The 16,766-nt window shown below is 39.2% G+C and overlaps 2 protein-coding genes across 5 annotated transcripts in view; one reads left to right on the forward strand and one right to left on the reverse strand.

Moving 5' to 3' along the window:
- Positions 1–5,620, forward strand: part of RUFY2 (RUN and FYVE domain containing 2) — a 49,755-nt gene extending 44,135 nt beyond the window's left edge. For both annotated transcript variants that reach the window (XM_051982570.1, XM_051982569.1), the window contains exons 17-18: positions 2,607–2,684; positions 2,782–5,620. In XM_051982570.1, the coding sequence (XP_051838530.1) occupies positions 2,607–2,684; positions 2,782–2,925 (222 nt within the window). In that variant the 3' untranslated portion in view covers positions 2,926–5,620. The remainder of the gene's footprint in view (positions 1–2,606; positions 2,685–2,781) is intronic.
- Positions 5,621–6,839: 1,219 nt separating this feature from the next.
- Positions 6,840–16,347, reverse strand: HNRNPH3 (heterogeneous nuclear ribonucleoprotein H3). 3 transcript variants are annotated; one of them, XM_051982573.1, is made up of 10 exons: positions 16,073–16,347; positions 11,774–11,911; positions 11,105–11,243; positions 10,378–10,562; positions 9,813–9,899; positions 9,265–9,380; positions 8,436–8,571; positions 7,424–7,519; positions 7,247–7,339; positions 6,840–7,140 (listed from the first exon to the last, which is right to left on the reverse strand). In XM_051982573.1, the coding sequence occupies exons 2-10, from the start codon at positions 11,886–11,888 to the stop codon at positions 7,064–7,066; spliced, it is 1,044 nt and encodes a 347-aa protein (XP_051838533.1). In that variant the 5' UTR covers positions 11,889–11,911; positions 16,073–16,347; the 3' UTR covers positions 6,840–7,063. The 3 variants fall into 3 exon arrangements, with proteins under 3 accessions (XP_051838533.1, XP_051838534.1, XP_051838535.1); XM_051982574.1 differs by having other exon boundaries at positions 10,423–10,562; positions 16,073–16,346; XM_051982575.1 differs by lacking the exons at positions 11,105–11,243; positions 16,073–16,347 and having other exon boundaries at positions 11,774–11,872.
- Positions 16,348–16,766: the final 419 nt, after the last annotated feature.

Genomic DNA, 16,766 nt, shown 5'->3' on the forward strand with positions numbered 1-16,766 from the left:
ATTCCTTAAAAGATCAAATGCCGTGAACAGTCCTGGTTTCCCGTGAATGATGGCAGGCCCCCTTCCTTTCTCTGGAGCATGAACTGTAGGTGGAGACATTCTGTGTTCTTAGATCAGTCAGTCACTGTGTCAAGAGTGTGCTTGAGGGGGGTTGTTGTTTTATACTAAGGAAGATAAGTGTGGATGGTGGATTTGGGGAGATGATTATGGTATGGAGAATGAAATCAATCAGTGAAACACTTAATGTTTCGCTTTCTGCATCTGTCCCTGTGCTTGGGAGGAAAAGGATCACTTCTCAGCATCTTGTTTGCTGAGATGACAATGATCCTGGAGCAGCTGCCAAAAGAGCTGGGCCAGCAGAACTTATATCTGTGGGACAAAGTTGAGGGAAAGGAGGGCATCGTTACGGCAATGACAACTTTTTCTAAAGGAAGGGATAGTTCTTAACAGTTAAAAAGAAATGGGGCAGTGAGATGGTACAGGGCAGCCCTAGAGTCGGGAGGACCTGAATTCCATTCTTAAGACATTTCCTAGCCCTGTGACCTGAACTTCAGTCTCCCATCCTCCCCCCCCCCAAAAAAAAAAAAATCCAGTAATTAAGGTTGTGGGTTTTTTAAGGATTATAAAATTTACATGTAACAATCCTCCTACCTTCCCCCTTTTGTAGGGGGTAGCATAGCCTTCACAGAGGCACATAACTCCTTGTAACAATGCTACAGCTTCTGGCCAAAAGAACCTTTATCTGGTCTCAGTTCTCTTCCATTTGTGGGCAGGAAACTCGGGACCACAAGTGCACAGAGCACCAGGAGGACTCATCTTTCTGAGTTCAGATCCAGCCTCAGACACGCACTATGTCTGAGTCACTGTGTCAGACAAGTCACTTAACCATGTTTGCCATAGATTTCTCAACTGTAAAATGAGTCTCCAGTCTCTTTGCCAAGACCTCAAGTAGGATCACAAAGAATCAAACATGACTAAAAATAACTGAAGCATCGCAAAAACTCTCAGTTGCAAAGTATTTTGCTGCCTGTGGAACATTCAGAGACAAATAGGAATATAGAAAGTCTTGCTGCGTTCTCCTTCCTCTCCCTCTCTACCCTCACTGAGGCCTTGTTCAAAGAATGCCATTTTCCACCCCTAAGTTTTTTTCCCCCAGAGAAAATGCCTGTGCCGGGGCTGCTTCCCTTTCCACTGGCAGCTGGAGCCCTATTCCAGATGCTTTTGGCTCAGGAAAGGATGAGTTAGGCCAGAATCCCAGCTTTGGGATTGGCTTGGTGTTTGCAAATTGGAGGACCTAGCAGGAGATGGGATGTTTGCATCTGGCTGCCGTGACCTGGCATTCTGAAAGTGCAGTGGAGAGGGTCATCCCTTCACTCTCCGAGCTGAGACAGCGAGGAAACACTGGTTAGATTCTGATTCTGGCTCTCCCCTGGAAAAGCTTTGGGTGCTTCTTGATCACATTTGCTCCATTGGTGGGCAGAGATCCCGGCTCTGGGATTCATTCAGTCATGAAGTGCCGTGTTGACCTCGGTAAGGATCCCTCTGCTCGGCCTGAGTTGGTCACCTGTAGCTAGGTGGTGCAGCTTACAGGCCTGTCACCGTCCAAGTCCAGCTCATTGACCACCTCACATGAGATCAAGTTTTCTGTGTGGGCTGGCATGGTCCCGACCTCTCTGTCCACTTTCCAGCAGAAATGAGGAACGAGCAGGAGGCTGAGGAGTCTGGGCTCCCCGTGTCCCCTAGATGCTGCTGCTCTTGCTTCATCTTCCTCCTCTTCCTCTTCTAATAGCAGTTGGGCTGAAGTGATTGGAGGTAGAGCCAAATCCTCCTGTGCTTTGGGCTTGTGACTTCATGCTTTTTTGTATCTTTCTCCTTAATTTCTTATAAGTCATCCCCTTTTTTAAAAATTTGTCATTTTCATAATGGTCCCAACTTCCCACCAGAGACGTGAGTGGTTTTCTGTGGCCTCCCAGGGAAGCTCGGAGAGCTCGGCGCCGGCTGGCCTTGACCAAAGTTCCAATATCACCACAAACACCCAGACCCGACTCTGCCGTCTGGTCCTTCTCTGTCGGGTGCCCCCAGTGGAACTCCTCGGGGACAAGTCCCGTTTCATTTTGGGCTCTGGTTCAGTGCCTGGCACATAGAAGGCCTTTAATCATTGTGAGTGTGAGGTCGTACAAGCTAAATGGGCAGCCAGATCGGGCTTGGCTGGAGCTGGGCCAGGACTCATCTGACACTTGGGAGCCATGTGACCTGGACAGGTCACTTCCTCCTGTGTGACTCGGTTTCCTTGTCTAAGTTTAGAAACCCCTGGCGGAGTTCTTCACCCAGAATTACAACCCTGGGTAGAGGCTGTTTTCCCAAACCAGCCAATTTTTTATTTTAATGAGTATCTGAGGCCTTCTATCAGCCTTATGGGTTAGAAAACACCTTTTTGAAGACTGTTCTCCCTCTCCCCTCCCTCCCACTTATCCAACATCTAAGCAGCCACGAAAATGGTGCAAGACCAGTATCAGTCCCTGCCTTTGCCGCCATCAGGTCTACACGTCCACAGAACATGTGGTTTGAGCCACATTTGAAAGCACTCTCCCTTCTTTCCCCTCTAGGGTCAGGTTTGGTTGAAAGATGAAGAAGCAACACACTGTAAATTGTGTGAAACGGAATTCTCACTTTCTAAAAGAAAGGTAAGCGAGGAGGGGAGAAGGAAATCTGATAAATGGGAAGGAGAGGGATCAAACCTCGAGTTGGGGCTTCTAAGTATTTTTTCCTGTTTTTTAAAAGCACCACTGTCGAAACTGTGGGGAAATTTTTTGTAACGCCTGCTCCGACAACGAGCTGCCTTTGCCTTCGTCACCAAAGCCCGTTCGAGTCTGTGATTCCTGTCACGCTTTGCTGATCCAGAGATGCTCATCCAACGTGCCCTGAGACTCCCGGCAAGCGCACCCTGACCGGGGCCGGCCGGAGCGCGTGTATTAGATGTACACCCGCGTCTTCACCAGTTTCAGAAACTTCTGGCTCATCTTTGATAGGCTTCGTGTGTACGTGCTCCCAGAGCAAAAGTTGTACCCTGTTAACTCAAACACTACAGAAATTCTGAGGTGGATTTCACTTTTTATTTTTCAGTGCTTTTAATTTCTAAGCAAAATGCCTTTGTAAAAGACCTTTGAACTATTCTTGCAAATAGCAAATTTTCAACAGGCTAGGCACATTTCTTTGAACATTAATTTAAATAACTGAAAATAATTAGATGTAATTCATAATGAGCTGATAGGGTATCAGATTTAAAAACCAAGAAAATGGAGGTCTTTTAAAGGCCACATGGATGTGTACAAAACCAAGATTTTTGCCTTATCTCAGACCTTCCCAAAATCCCGGGCTTGTTATATTCTGCCTAATTGATTCAAAAGAGTTGCTATTTTTTGATGGTGCCTGCAATTCTTTTTCAATGCACTTTATAAGCTTCATAGTTCTCAGAAAAATACTGTGCATAAGAAAAAATCAATTTTACAAGTGTTTCTATTTTACAGACCAATTATACCAAGAATGGTATATATTTTTTTCATCACAATATATACTGACTGTGAACAATAGTTAAATAGTTAGTTAAATAGCATAGTAATTATTTATCATGTTCACTTGCCAACTTTTCATTCCTCCAAAACATTCTAGCTTTCCAGTTTCTTCTACTTACCTTTTAGTAGCTGCTACTGCCAATAAAAGGGTTTTTTTGGTCCAAGGAGAGGGGATTATGTTGCACTAGACTTGAAGTTAAATAGTATCCTCCCCCACCCCCTTTTTTTTTTTTTTAAACCTCCTTCCCTAGGGCTTGGGGAATTATTTCCTCAACCAAAAGTATCAGATCTACAAACTTTCTATCTTTGACTTGCCAACCATCCCTACCTTTTTATACGAACATAAGAAGGTTTCAATTCTCTTTAGGTCATTATGAAAAGGGGACATTGGGGAGGACAATGTTAGGAGAATCTATATTCCAATTAACTTTGCCATTGTGTAAATGATATGAATTTCCCCGCTTGACACAGAATTAAAACTCTGAATGTTCTTCCAAGCACCATTTCTCCTCTCCCTTGTTGGGGTGCGCAGGGGATTAATTTATACAAGTATTAAGAAAAACCTGAAAGTGTGTTAGCAGTATTACATTAAATACCCTTTAAGAATTTTTAATATTGTAATTATTGAGTATGAAGCAAAATATCATGAAGCTTATGCTTGAAATCATTTCAGGTCAAAATATCTTAAATTGGAAATTAAGTATATATACTATTCCACTTACACTTTAAACATGAAAAATGTTCAGGATAGAATCATTTAAATTGCTGCAGTTAAGAATCACTCACTTTCTAAGGATGGCTTTAAATGATCTTGACTAATTATGTAAGAAATGGAAGTTTTCTAATTTAACCATCTTTTTTTTAAGCATATAGAACACTACTGCCAAACTTTTATTTTATTAGAAATCCTAGACTATTAGTTTTATTCAGTTAAATTATAGTTTAGTTTACTGGATCAACCTTTTAAAAAGTGTTGAGCTTGTTAGTACTTTGTAAGGTTTGCAAAGCACTTTACATTTCTTCTTACAACGTGTGACTGTGAATCATAATGAATTTACTTTACTTTGATATTATCAGGAACTCTATTGAGAAATCAATAGTGTGAAATCAGAGGACCAATTCAATTTAGATGTCTTGTAGAAAACCCTTTGTTTTCTTGACCTGAAATGGCAGCCGGGAAGCTTCTCACTCATCATGAAAACAGTTCCACATCTAGCCGAGTGCCAAAGGGCATTTTTAATGTAGTTTGTGCTGAATTCAGTAACTTCTCACAACCTTACACGGTAAGCTTGTCACATAGTGATAATTTACTCAATTTGCCAAACTCGTACAGAATTTTTGGTATCTTCCAACAGAATTGCTAAAGTACTACTCTTCATGTTTATGTACTAAAGTTCATAAATCAGGCAACTAATTCTTAGCTCTTATTGCATGTATCATTATGACCCAGTTAAAAATTTTGGTTTTATATACATTTGTATTGTGCTTTAAAAATACTCTCTCTTGATGTGAAATTATATATTTTAGGTAAAATTGCTTGATCTTCCCTCAGTAGATAAACCACTACTGTGGCAAACGCTAATGTTTCACTAATGCTGTCACAAAGACAAGTAATCTTTGAATCTACAATTGTTCAAACTTTATAATAATGTTTTTTAATGTGACTTTTTTGGGTATGTGTAAATAAAGATAATGCAAATAATTTGTTTTAATCAAACTTTTACTGTCACTAGGTATTAGGAACCTTTGTAACCTTTTCTATCAAAAGTTTTGTTTAGATTTAAAGGCAAACAGGGTCTGGGGGGGAGGGGAATAAATTCTTAAAGTACATAATTTCTCTCAAGAGAACCCCCCTTTCTCAATCCAAAACAAATTGATATATCAAAGTTCCTTCACCACAATGGCCACCAAGTGTTTTTAATCAAGTAAATTTTAGTTTAAAATTGTAATTTAGGTGTTAGGATACTTTTATCAGTTAGCTATATGAAACTAGGATTCACCACTATCCTCCCTCTTCCCCAGTGAGTAATAAACTACCCACCCTGTAACATTCTTGGTTATTGTTTTCGTTTTGTACAAACGGGAGAAAAAGGTTTAATTTTGTTATGTTGTGTCTTCAATTTTTGAGTAGTTATGTACTTAAGATTACCCATATTTATGATCCAGTCAATAAGTGACACAAACATCCTCGTAGAACAGACCGCGACATCAGTTATCTCCCACATTGACATTTATTACATAAATATAACATTACTAGCAAAACAGGTGACAAAATTCAATAATTGAGTTCACAGTTGACAGTATTGGGTAAAATCTGAGAAGTTATCAAATCTGGGGGAAAAAAATCCACGTTGACTAAAAGGAACAAAGGTAAAAAGTACCTCTTTACCACACATAGTGTATATTCATTCACAAAGGTGTTTCTTTACATCTCAGGAACATGTCAGATGCAAAAACAAAACATAATTTAAGACTTGTTTTGTTTTTATTAACACCACGACATGAATCATTAAACCATAACATTTGTTTCCTTTTGAGAAATGTTTTGCACAGAAAAATTAAGTTTGCTTCCAGAAAATGGGCAGGAAACCATTAGGATATGTCACACAAGGGAAGGTGATAGCCCAGGAAAAATGCCTATGCAGCGATAGTTATTGTTTTACTTGGGATTTCCACCCATTATGTAGTACAAACTTCTTGATCTACCATTTTTCTAACTCACTCTTCTAAATATGTCAGATATGACTTGGTTAATTAAATGTTAAGTAAATTACACATTATACGTTCAGTTGTCTTATAAGGGACAGGATGTAAAATCTATACTAAAACATAAGATTACATTTTTTTCCTGGTACCTTAGAGATTAAATTTCAAAGTCCAAATGCTACCAGTTACATTAAGAATATTACAAGATGGCTGTGCTTGATTGAGAATACTGGGAAAAGAAATCAAGACATTCAGAATTGTCTTTTCCTGTGTCTGACATCGCCTCAAATTTAAGTATTTGGAATTTTCTATCTTCAAAGCAAACTAAGAGAAAAAGTTACCAAAAGTAAACACTAATTAGTTAGCTTTTTTTTTTTTTTTAAGTACTAGCTCATCATTCTAAGACAACATTTATGGGGAACTAAATCAAGTGTTCAAAAAAAAGAGAGAGCACATTACAACCACCTCTTTATTAAACCAGTAGTAAATAAGACATCAACCAAATTCTTGTGTATGCAATACATCCTCAGGAGTAACTAGTATAAAAAGTATCAACATCAGTGGTTTGAATATAAAAATTTATTTTAAGTCAAAGTATGCAACAAATAAAACCTACAGAAACAGATTTTTCCATCACAATCTGTTTGCTTACCAAATAATATTTTGAAAACACATTCCTTCAGTCATTATAAAGTTCTTAAAATACAAAAGAAATTAAATCTGTAAGAAAAGTCTAGTAGACCGATGCTGTGGTTTGCCAGGATGTGTTGTAGAAGGGTTAACTCTTAGTACATCCCACGCCATCCACCTCCACTCATACCTCCTTGCCCATAGTATCCTCCACTGCCTCCACCTCCTCGACCTTAAAAAATAAGATGGGAGTGGAGGTATAGATTAGATTACAAAAATTATTTAGTGTAATATATCCAATAAAAGTTTTCAACCGTGGGAACCAAAGACTGACTTACCATAACCTCCCAAACCATCAGGAGTACCGTAGCCTCCACTATAACTGCTACCCATTCCCATTCTTCCAACAGATCCATAACCTCCTTGATTATCTGGGGGAAAAAAAAAAGATTTACTAAGTTTTTGAGAGCAAGTTTCTACATTTTAAATGTCACTTAATTTAAAACACCACTCACCCATTCCATCTCTGCCATAGCCTCCCATTCCAGAGCCTCCCATTCCAGAGCCTCCTCCAGCAACGGAATTTAGAAACAGCTCAATGTATCTATGTTCTTTTAATAAGAAGCAGGAAGAAAAATGTTTTATATCATTAAAATTATAATTTGATTGGCAAAGAAAAAACACTGCTAACAAAACTTCCAGTCACTGATCTCCCATTAGTGAGCCAGCCATTTTGACATTAGCCAAGCCACTTTGAATGAGTCTCATTTGCTTCTCTGTGAAAGGAAAGGATTTCCAAAAATCTACTCCAAACTGGCCAATTCAAAAGCAAGGAAGATGGATTTTTAAATCACTCATTAAAAATGTCACCTACAAAGCCACAGGTCATTTTATAAGGAAAAATAACAGTGCTGCGTGGAGAGATATATGTATATGATGTTAGTTTCTGATCCTGGAGTCCCAACAATTTGATATGTCATGAACCAGAACTGAAAGTGGGAAAAACTTAAGTGACTAACTTAAAAAGAGGTGATTATTGGGTTATAGTCCAAGGCTTTAATCGATAGAATAAAAATCTCTAAGAAAGAAATTTCCAAAAATCTTACAAAAGTACAAAGTAGATAAAATTCACCAAAATAACAAGGTTGAAGATAGCAGCTCTATGTAATTACCAATAAAGCAAATAGCACCAACTAATACTAAGACAATTAATGAACTACAACTATTTTCTATAACATTTATGAAATCTGATGACTGACAGTAACTTTGTATTGATGTAATAATTCGTTCCACCTAAATGTATGTAATAAAATTCTGGTATTCTGCTAATTGCACATTTCAAGTTTTGCCAGTGCAATATTACTAACATCTTGCTATGTTTCAAGTGTTAAGTGTGCTTTCTGAATCATACTGATAATTAGTGCTTCCTATAAAGAAAAGTTACTTGTGTCTACTATGCTGAAAAATCTAACACATCCCATCAGAACTTGAAGAGGCACACTGCCCAAGTCCACCGACAACACTTACGCATGTTATTTTTATCTTTAGACATGGCAGCTAAAGCATCTTCATGCGTCACAAATTCCACATCTGCTTCTCCTGTTGCTCTGCCATCTGCTCCAATATCAATATGAACTCTAATTGGGTTTAGTGGTGAGAAAAACTAAAAGAAAACCAAATTTCAAAAAATAATGAAGTTCTTTCAAATAATGTCAAAACAAGTTACCTTGCTTTTAAGTTGTATCAATAAATTCTAATACAAGTCCAGAAAGAAAAAAAAAACCTCAGTGGCAAAACTTGGAATTTAATGGCATGTTTAAGTATCTACTTTTAAAATGTTCCCATTAGGACCAATATGTATTATCTTTCTCTCCTTTCTAATCTAAGCAGTTTTCTTTACTTCATTGCTCTTAATGTTTCAAACTTCCATCAGTAAAATGAAAATAACCCTTGAATTCTATAGAATATATAAATGACTTTCTTGATATATGCTGTCAACTATTTCCTCACAGTCAAATCCCTTGCCACTATGCTAATTCATAGCCTCTCACCTCCTAGGAAGTTCTAAGTCTGAATTAAACCATTTTCACTTAGATTGTTCTTTTGTTGTCCTGCGAGGCCCTAAGTTTGTATGGCGATTTGTATTTATACTTTTTCTTTTGTAGCTTCACAATAACATTTTGTTTAGTGAGCACATAATGAACATTCAAAATTCTATCTGTGCTGAAGAGACAAAGCAAAAACCAAAAAATCCCCCAATGATATTCAAATTTTAAAACTGGATATACAAAAAAAGACAGAGAACCTGAATTTAGGAAATTGTATAGCAAGAAGATATTTCCTCGCAAATACTTACATTAGCAATATCATTTTCAGTTGCTCGAAAAGGCAACCCTCTCATGTGAACAAAATGGCCACCATGAAAACCTGAACTTGCATCGCCAGCACCGCCATATCCATGTCCTCCCATGCCTAGAGAAAGACAAATTTTCAAAGGAATAGCAACAATTACACAAGCAAACCAGTCACTGATATGGAATCACACACACACACACACACACACACACACACACACACACACACACACACACACACACACAGAGTTTTTCCTTTACAACATTTTCAATTCCTCTCATCAGGTTCTAAATTAATTTTTTTCCCATGGATTATTTCTGATAGTCTGGCCCCTTCTTAGAATGTTTTTAAATATAAAATAATTATAAAAAGAATTTTATAGACTCCCACAAAGTGAAGAATCTCAAATACTTTTTTTTACTTCCTTAACATAATTTATTAGTGTTTACTAAATGGGATATTCATATGCTTTTAAAAATTAACAGACTCTGTCAATATAAAGTTATTATTAAAAAAAAATTAACAGACTACCTAAACACTGATTTTTACCTCGGCCATCTCTCATTCTGTCATCAAATCCATCATTTCCGTAGCCATAATTGTTATAGCCACCATAATCATCAAAACCACCATAACCTGCATAAATTAAAGAGGTATAAATGAATATACTTCCATGAATGACAAATTTTACAATCTAGATTACAAAAACTTACTTTGTAGTAACTGTCCAAGTAACCTCTTGGTAATTAGAAGTTTGCAATCCCCACTTAGTGCTCACGAAATAGGGATGTTTCAACACTAGGTGGAAATTCAAATTCTCCAACAGGTTAAATTCAGACATGTAAATTAAATTTCATCCTGGCCCCAAACAGGTATCAAAATCTGCAAATGTATCTTCATTTTAGCTTCTTCTCTCTCTCTCTCTCTCTCTCTTTTTAAATCATCTTGGTGCCAAAACTTGAGTCCCATAGCTGACCATGGGAATCCATCTTTTCATGAATGGATTTTCAAACTTAGTAGGTACTGAAGTTACTGCCATTTCTGTATTTCTTGACAAAATGTCAGGAACATTAAGAAAATGACAACAGAACCTTTGTTCATTAGATACACATACCACCATCATATCCATCACCTCCTCGCCGCATTCTGTCATACATACTTCCACGCCCAGCTCCATAATAACCCCCTCTTCCTCCTAATGGTCTATCATATGGTCCAGGTCGCTGTCCCAGCAATCTTCTCGGTGGGTCATAAAATCCTTTGATTTCACTTCTGCTACTTTTGAAGATCTCGATATATCTACACAAAGAAGATTTTTTAAGACACAGGTTTCAGCATAAAAATATTTGTAGGTAAGATATTGGGCAAAATTCAGTTACAGTTCTTTCTATAACTAGATGCATAACCCAATTTAAAATACCTAGATATACCACAACTTAAATGTTTTTTTTTTTTTTACCCTACAAGCCTCAAAATAATTCTTAAGTGTACAAAGTTTACATGAAAAAATTAGTCATTTGAAAACAAACCATAAAATGTAAATATTTTAAATTTTAAATTTGTTTCCTTTAGTACAAATTAGGTATTTTAAAGAAAACTGGGTGATGATATAGTTCTATTATCACAGAACACCCTATGTATAATGGAAACAATCTGATTTTAATTTAGCAAACTAACATTAATTCCCCACCCAAATCTGTTTTTTTCCAAGTTAAACTTAGGATAATTATAAATTCTTTAAACTATCCCAGAAAATGTTATAGTCCCCCCCATATAAGCATTAGTGACCCACAACCCCCAAAAATAAAAATTTAACACCATCCCAAACTCTCCATCCCCACCTGTGCCCTATTCTTTCCTTGTGTTTCCCCAGAGCATTTTCTGCTATCTCCTTTGAAGCAAACTGCACGAAGGCCTCCCCTGTGCTTCTCCCCTGGTAGTCCATCGTCAATGTTATCCCATTTGGCACGATTTCCAACCCTTTAACCCAAGGACAAATAACCCCATCAAGGGGAACAGTGTTAAAGGCTGAAACATTCCCATCTGAATCAAATACTTAAAACAAGACTAAAGAAAACAAACAAAAAAAAAACTTACTTTCCCCATAACCCAATATTATAAATTGAAGAGCTTTCAAATATTATGGGTTTATAATCAGTTTTTTTTTCTACCAGTGTGTTTTTAAAAAAATCACACACAGTTAAGCCCACCTATATTACATGAAAAAGTCATGGCTACTAATCAAATCATTATGCTCCATACTCTAAATTCATGGTTCATTTCAACACACAAAATTATCCTCGACTAATTTGCTAGATATTAGGTCCCACAAATTCCATATATTCTGTATTGAAATATTAACAGGAGCATAGTTCATACTTTAATATAAAAATTAAAATATATTTTCAAAATTAGAATTTTCCCACAGAAATGGGTAAATTAAAAACTAAAAATACAATACAAATATAGAAAATCAATTACTGCTAAACTTAGACTAATACTAGAGGTACCTGTAAAGAACTGAACTATTTCCTCTTTGCTGCAACCAAATGGGAGTCCACGAAGTCGTACAGTTCCATCACTAGCTGCATCATTTGGACCATTATGTTTCATAACCCAATCCATCTCAAAACCGTTTGATTTAAATACTATAAGAAAAAAACAAACAAGATATAAAAGAGTCAATATATACTTTCGCCAGAAGCTCTTAAAAACAAACCATAATGAAAAGCCCCACCACAATCCAAACCTCATGTGCATACCCGATCACAACATTGATTAGTTAAAAGAAAATACCAATAGTAAAGTGTCATAATTGGAAATTCATTAACTCATGAATGACATAACCTGCGACAGGACAAAAGAATGGGTCTTCAATCTCCTTTAATCTATCAGTATATCATTCCCATACACCCTTTTCAGGAAAAATTCACAAATGGGAGTGAAAAACTGAAAATAAATTTCTGAAGTACTGAAATATGATCATTTTAAAAAATAACACATATAAACCCTAATTCACAGCCTATTATACATTATTTTGACCATAGTCTTTCAAAAAACTTTTCTTTAGCTCATTTTAAAAAATCAATTCCACCTAATTCCTTAATAAGTGGGCCAGAACAAAAAGAATGACAACCTTTGTATTTTAAATCTCTTTTCTACTTACAACCCCTTTCTCTAGTCTATTATTTGCCTAGATACATTCTATTAAGTTTTTTTTTTTTTTAAAAGCCATTTTTAAAAGCCTATTTTCTTCATATTGCTGGCATTATCCCAACTTGCAGGTGTGGAAATGACATTTTTAAACAGATAAATAAAAAAAATCTTTTAAGTAATAAAAGCCAGTCTACACCATTGATGATCACAAGATGAAATTCAGAAAAGGGTGAAGCAATCCCAAATACCTGAAAACTAAAACTGAAGAGTGGTTAGTGGCATTGATAAAAATGCTATTGGCCTACTTTCTCAGTACCTCCCCCCCCAAATTGGATTTTACCCACTATAATGTAATTTCAACTTTTAGGGCTCATCATGAAAATTTCTGCCTAAGACTGTTGTTGGTAAGCAATTCTAATATCAACCAAAAAAAAAGTAAAAAATTTTGCAAATGACAATGTTTTTGGATATTAAGTACATGAATTATTTCTTTCTCTGCAAATGTCTAAGGAAGAAGGTCTGATGTTCTACAAAGAAACCAATTCATTAGCTGAGGAGACAGTATGTAATAACCAGATTGAAGTTTTCAATCCCTGCTTTGCTTCTTCAATTCTTCAAAATTAAACTCCAAAGCCTCCCTTAGCCTCAACTTGCTTGGTAATTTGAGAGGCCTAAGTTATAATTTTTCACACTTGACACTTAGTCTCCAAAGTCTCCCAGCTAAAGAAACTTTTACTCATTACTAATTTTCCTAACCAACCATAGTAATTCCATTCGCAAATTTTTCCTCCTATTTCATACTCATTTCTGTGTTTAGGAACACATCATCAAATAATGATAATGCCACAAAAGTTACTACTACACTTCAAATGACATTAATAACAGAAGAAACCAGGACTTCGCAGATGTGTTGCAAAAAGTCCTCTGAAAGTTGAAAATTAAAGTTGAAAAGAATCTTACAAATCCATCTTGACAAACTCAAATTAACATAAAGATCCCACAGATGACATACTGTCTTAAATCTACATATTAGTTTCATATTTTATTTGAATCCAGATCCCTCAGATTCCAAATTTAGTGCCTGTCAACTGTACAAATAAATACCTTCCTCAAATAAGAATAAATAATTCTCTGGAGCAGTTGGAAAAAAAAAAGCTAGAATACAGAAATTAACAAAACCCATTCCTTCTCCAAAACAACATAACATTTTCCTTCAATATATGCCCCATGTTGATTTTTATAGCTTTTCTTAGAAACTTTAGAGTAGGAGACCACAAACCAGAATCTTAACAGAGCCAAGTAACTGACTTAAAAGATATGACTCCTTTAGCATTCCTTTTCGTTTACATTTTTTCCCCCCAAACTGGTAACTCAGAATAATTAAATGCAAGACAAAAGAAATAAACAAAGATGAAGAATAAAGAGCAGAGTGAAATGGGATTCAAGAGTTATCTCTAAAGCTAGTCTAGATGACTTATTTCCCCCTATATTAGGCTGAACATGTAAATAGCTAAAATTTTGTGAAGTGGGGATGGGAAGGGTTATTTGATCATTAAATCATATCTCAATTCCAACAAAGCTTGAGAGTGATCCAAAGAAATAGCAAAGAAAATGGAATCACAACACTTTATTAGGAATACAAAAGTAAATTAAGGGGTATTTTAAAAATCCATATCAATCACACTTAAGCCATCAGTTATGGGGAAAATGGCTTAACAAAAGCAAAGGAGGTACAAAAAGTTGACAGAAGCTCTTAGTGCCAGTCTCTAATGCAGAGTTATTCCCCATTATAGACTGACAGAAAGAATGTCTCCGTCGTCTTATTTTTTTGGGGGGGGAATGAAGGTACAAATAGTGTGGGAGTGGGTTTGAAGATAACCAGAATAACCATATAGTAAAAATCTAAATTGCTTTAGTGCAGCTTTTCAACACAAACTAGTTTACCAATCTTAAAATTCTGGGGCTTTACTTTTATTTCAAATTTTTAAATTTCAAACTAGTTAGGAATCAAGTATGAAACAGAGAATAAGAGGCAAAATAATAGTCTTTGCTTTGAATATTTCCTGATAGGTTTCCTTGGATAGCAAAAAAAAAAAAAAATGTTCTGATGACTAAGATTCTAGTCACAAATTAAGATTCATACGAATAAAACTGGAAAAGCTAAGTCTACTACTTCCAACGTCTTCATCCATGTGACTTGGCTGGCACACTATATTTAAATACTATCTGTAATTTTCTGACTGTAATACTTGAGAACATCAGACATCAGAAACTCAAAAAGCCAAAACCACTATCAGCATAGTTGGGGGGTTTTTGTTTAAGAGGAAATGAAAAAAAATTTTTAAGAAAAGTAAACATTCTAGTATTGTCCCAGGTACCAAGGAGCTTGTTTACATACATTATTAATTCCACCATTTGTCGTGGGGGCTAATTTGCTTACAGATTAGACAAGATTATCCACCCAAGGGAGTACAAGCAAGCCAGAACCTTCTGGACAAGCGTGCTTATAAAGGCACACAGTTTAGCTGTCCAGGAGGATAGTCCTGACTGCTCCTTAAGTTTTCTCTACAACTCCACCAGTTGTCCACATCTTTACTATTACACGAGTCAGTCCTGAGACTTTAAAGCCACTTCAAGGAAATTTCCACAACTGGCGGGAAGGAGCAGCAATTAGATGGCCATCGGGTTGAGATTAAGAGAGAATCCCTTTTAAAAAGGATACGACAGAGATAAGAACTGAAATCATTCAATTAAGCCTTAATCACCATCTCCGATAGCCTGCCTTCTTTTCCCATTCAAGAGCATTTTGTTTTCAAAACAAAAGTTCTCGATTAAACATTTTCATGACAATTTGGCCCAAACATTGCGAGACTAGCCCGTGCAGACCAGGGAACGGGAGCCGGCACTTCGGCTAAAGCTGCTTAAACTTTCACTGTCTGGGCGGCCCCGGGGGCTTCTTTTGTTCTCGCCTCGGCCCCGGGAAGGTCCAGGCCGAGCTCTGAGAGGCCCGCTCCAACTGGGGCCAGCGCTGTCCGGACACTTAGGGCGGGCGGCCGTACGAACCTCACTTAAGATGAACTCGCAAAAGTTCCTGCTGCCGAGTCCTCCGATTAGCGCCCCCGGCCCAGCGCAGACCCCGGGCTCGGGCCACCGCCGCTCCGTCTCCCAGAACAGTAACGGCGGCTTCGGTTCCCCCGCCCCCCAACATCCGTTACTTTCCCCCAAGTCGCTCTAAGAGTCCGGAGCCAAGACCCCACCCCCCACCCCCGGGGAAACTGAGGGAGCGGGGGCGGGGCGGGCTTACAAAGGAGGCCGAGCTGATCCTTTGTCCCGCGCCCGGGCGCTCCCGTCCCGGCGCCATGTCCGCCGAGCCCGCCCCGCCCCCGCCCCTGTCCCTGCCGCTGGGCAGTGCTCGGACCGGACAGGACCTGCGGCCCGGGCCCGAGGCTGCGAGGAGCTGAGGGGCGGGCCGACCCGGGCCGGGACCGGGCGCGCCAACGCGCTCAAGATGGCGGCGGCGGGGCCTCCGTCAGGCGCGGGTCCCGCTATTCCGCCCGACCGCCCTCCGCCACCTTCCGGGCCTGCCTCCCTCCCGTTCCTCCTCCCGATCTGGCGCCTCCCCGCCCCCGGCCCGGCCGCCCGTCCCGTCCTACCTCAGACACCCTGGCTGGCGGGCTCAGGCGGCTAGAGGCGCGAGGTCAGGGGCGGCCGCTGGTCGCGCGCTGTGTGCGCCCTCCACAAACGGTTCTTTCAACTGTCTCCCGGCAGCGGCTCCGGCAGTGACTGAGAGAAGCTGCGCAGCTGAGCCGGCGGCGGCGGCGGCGGGGGGAGAAGACGAGTAGGGGGCTGGGGAAGCGGCACTAACGAACCCCCCCACCCCCAGGCGTCCGCGCGGCTCTCGCGGGAACTCCGGGCGCAGGCTCGCGAGTCAGGCCGGCGCGGGAGAAGGCCGGCCTCTGTGCGCGTGCGCTGCCCGTTAAGGGGCAGAGCATAGAGCAGGTGGGCGTGGTTTCTGTTCTCTCGGAGCTCGCGCTCTGCCTGGAGCAGGACTCTAGCCCTCAGTCTCGGACGGCTGCGGTCTGGAGGGGCTGCTTTTGAGCGGCCCCCGAGAGGGGCTTTCCCCGTGTCTGCTTTATATTGCAGACGGGAGAAGAGGCTTCTGCGCTTCGAAAGTTTAATTGGAAATAAATGGGCGCATCGAAACAGACGGGAAAACTGAGACCTAGCGGGAGTGGGGTGGGGTACGGTGGGAAGCGAGAACTGAGCCAGGCTCCCCCAGACGGGGATTAGGTAGCGTGAACTGGGGTCGCGGGTTCTTGCCTTTCTGCTTCTGGCCCGAGGGATCCA

The sequence above is a fragment of the Antechinus flavipes genome, chromosome 2, assembly GCF_016432865.1.
Source record: "Antechinus flavipes isolate AdamAnt ecotype Samford, QLD, Australia chromosome 2, AdamAnt_v2, whole genome shotgun sequence".
NCBI classification, from domain to species: domain Eukaryota; kingdom Metazoa; phylum Chordata; class Mammalia; order Dasyuromorphia; family Dasyuridae; genus Antechinus; species Antechinus flavipes.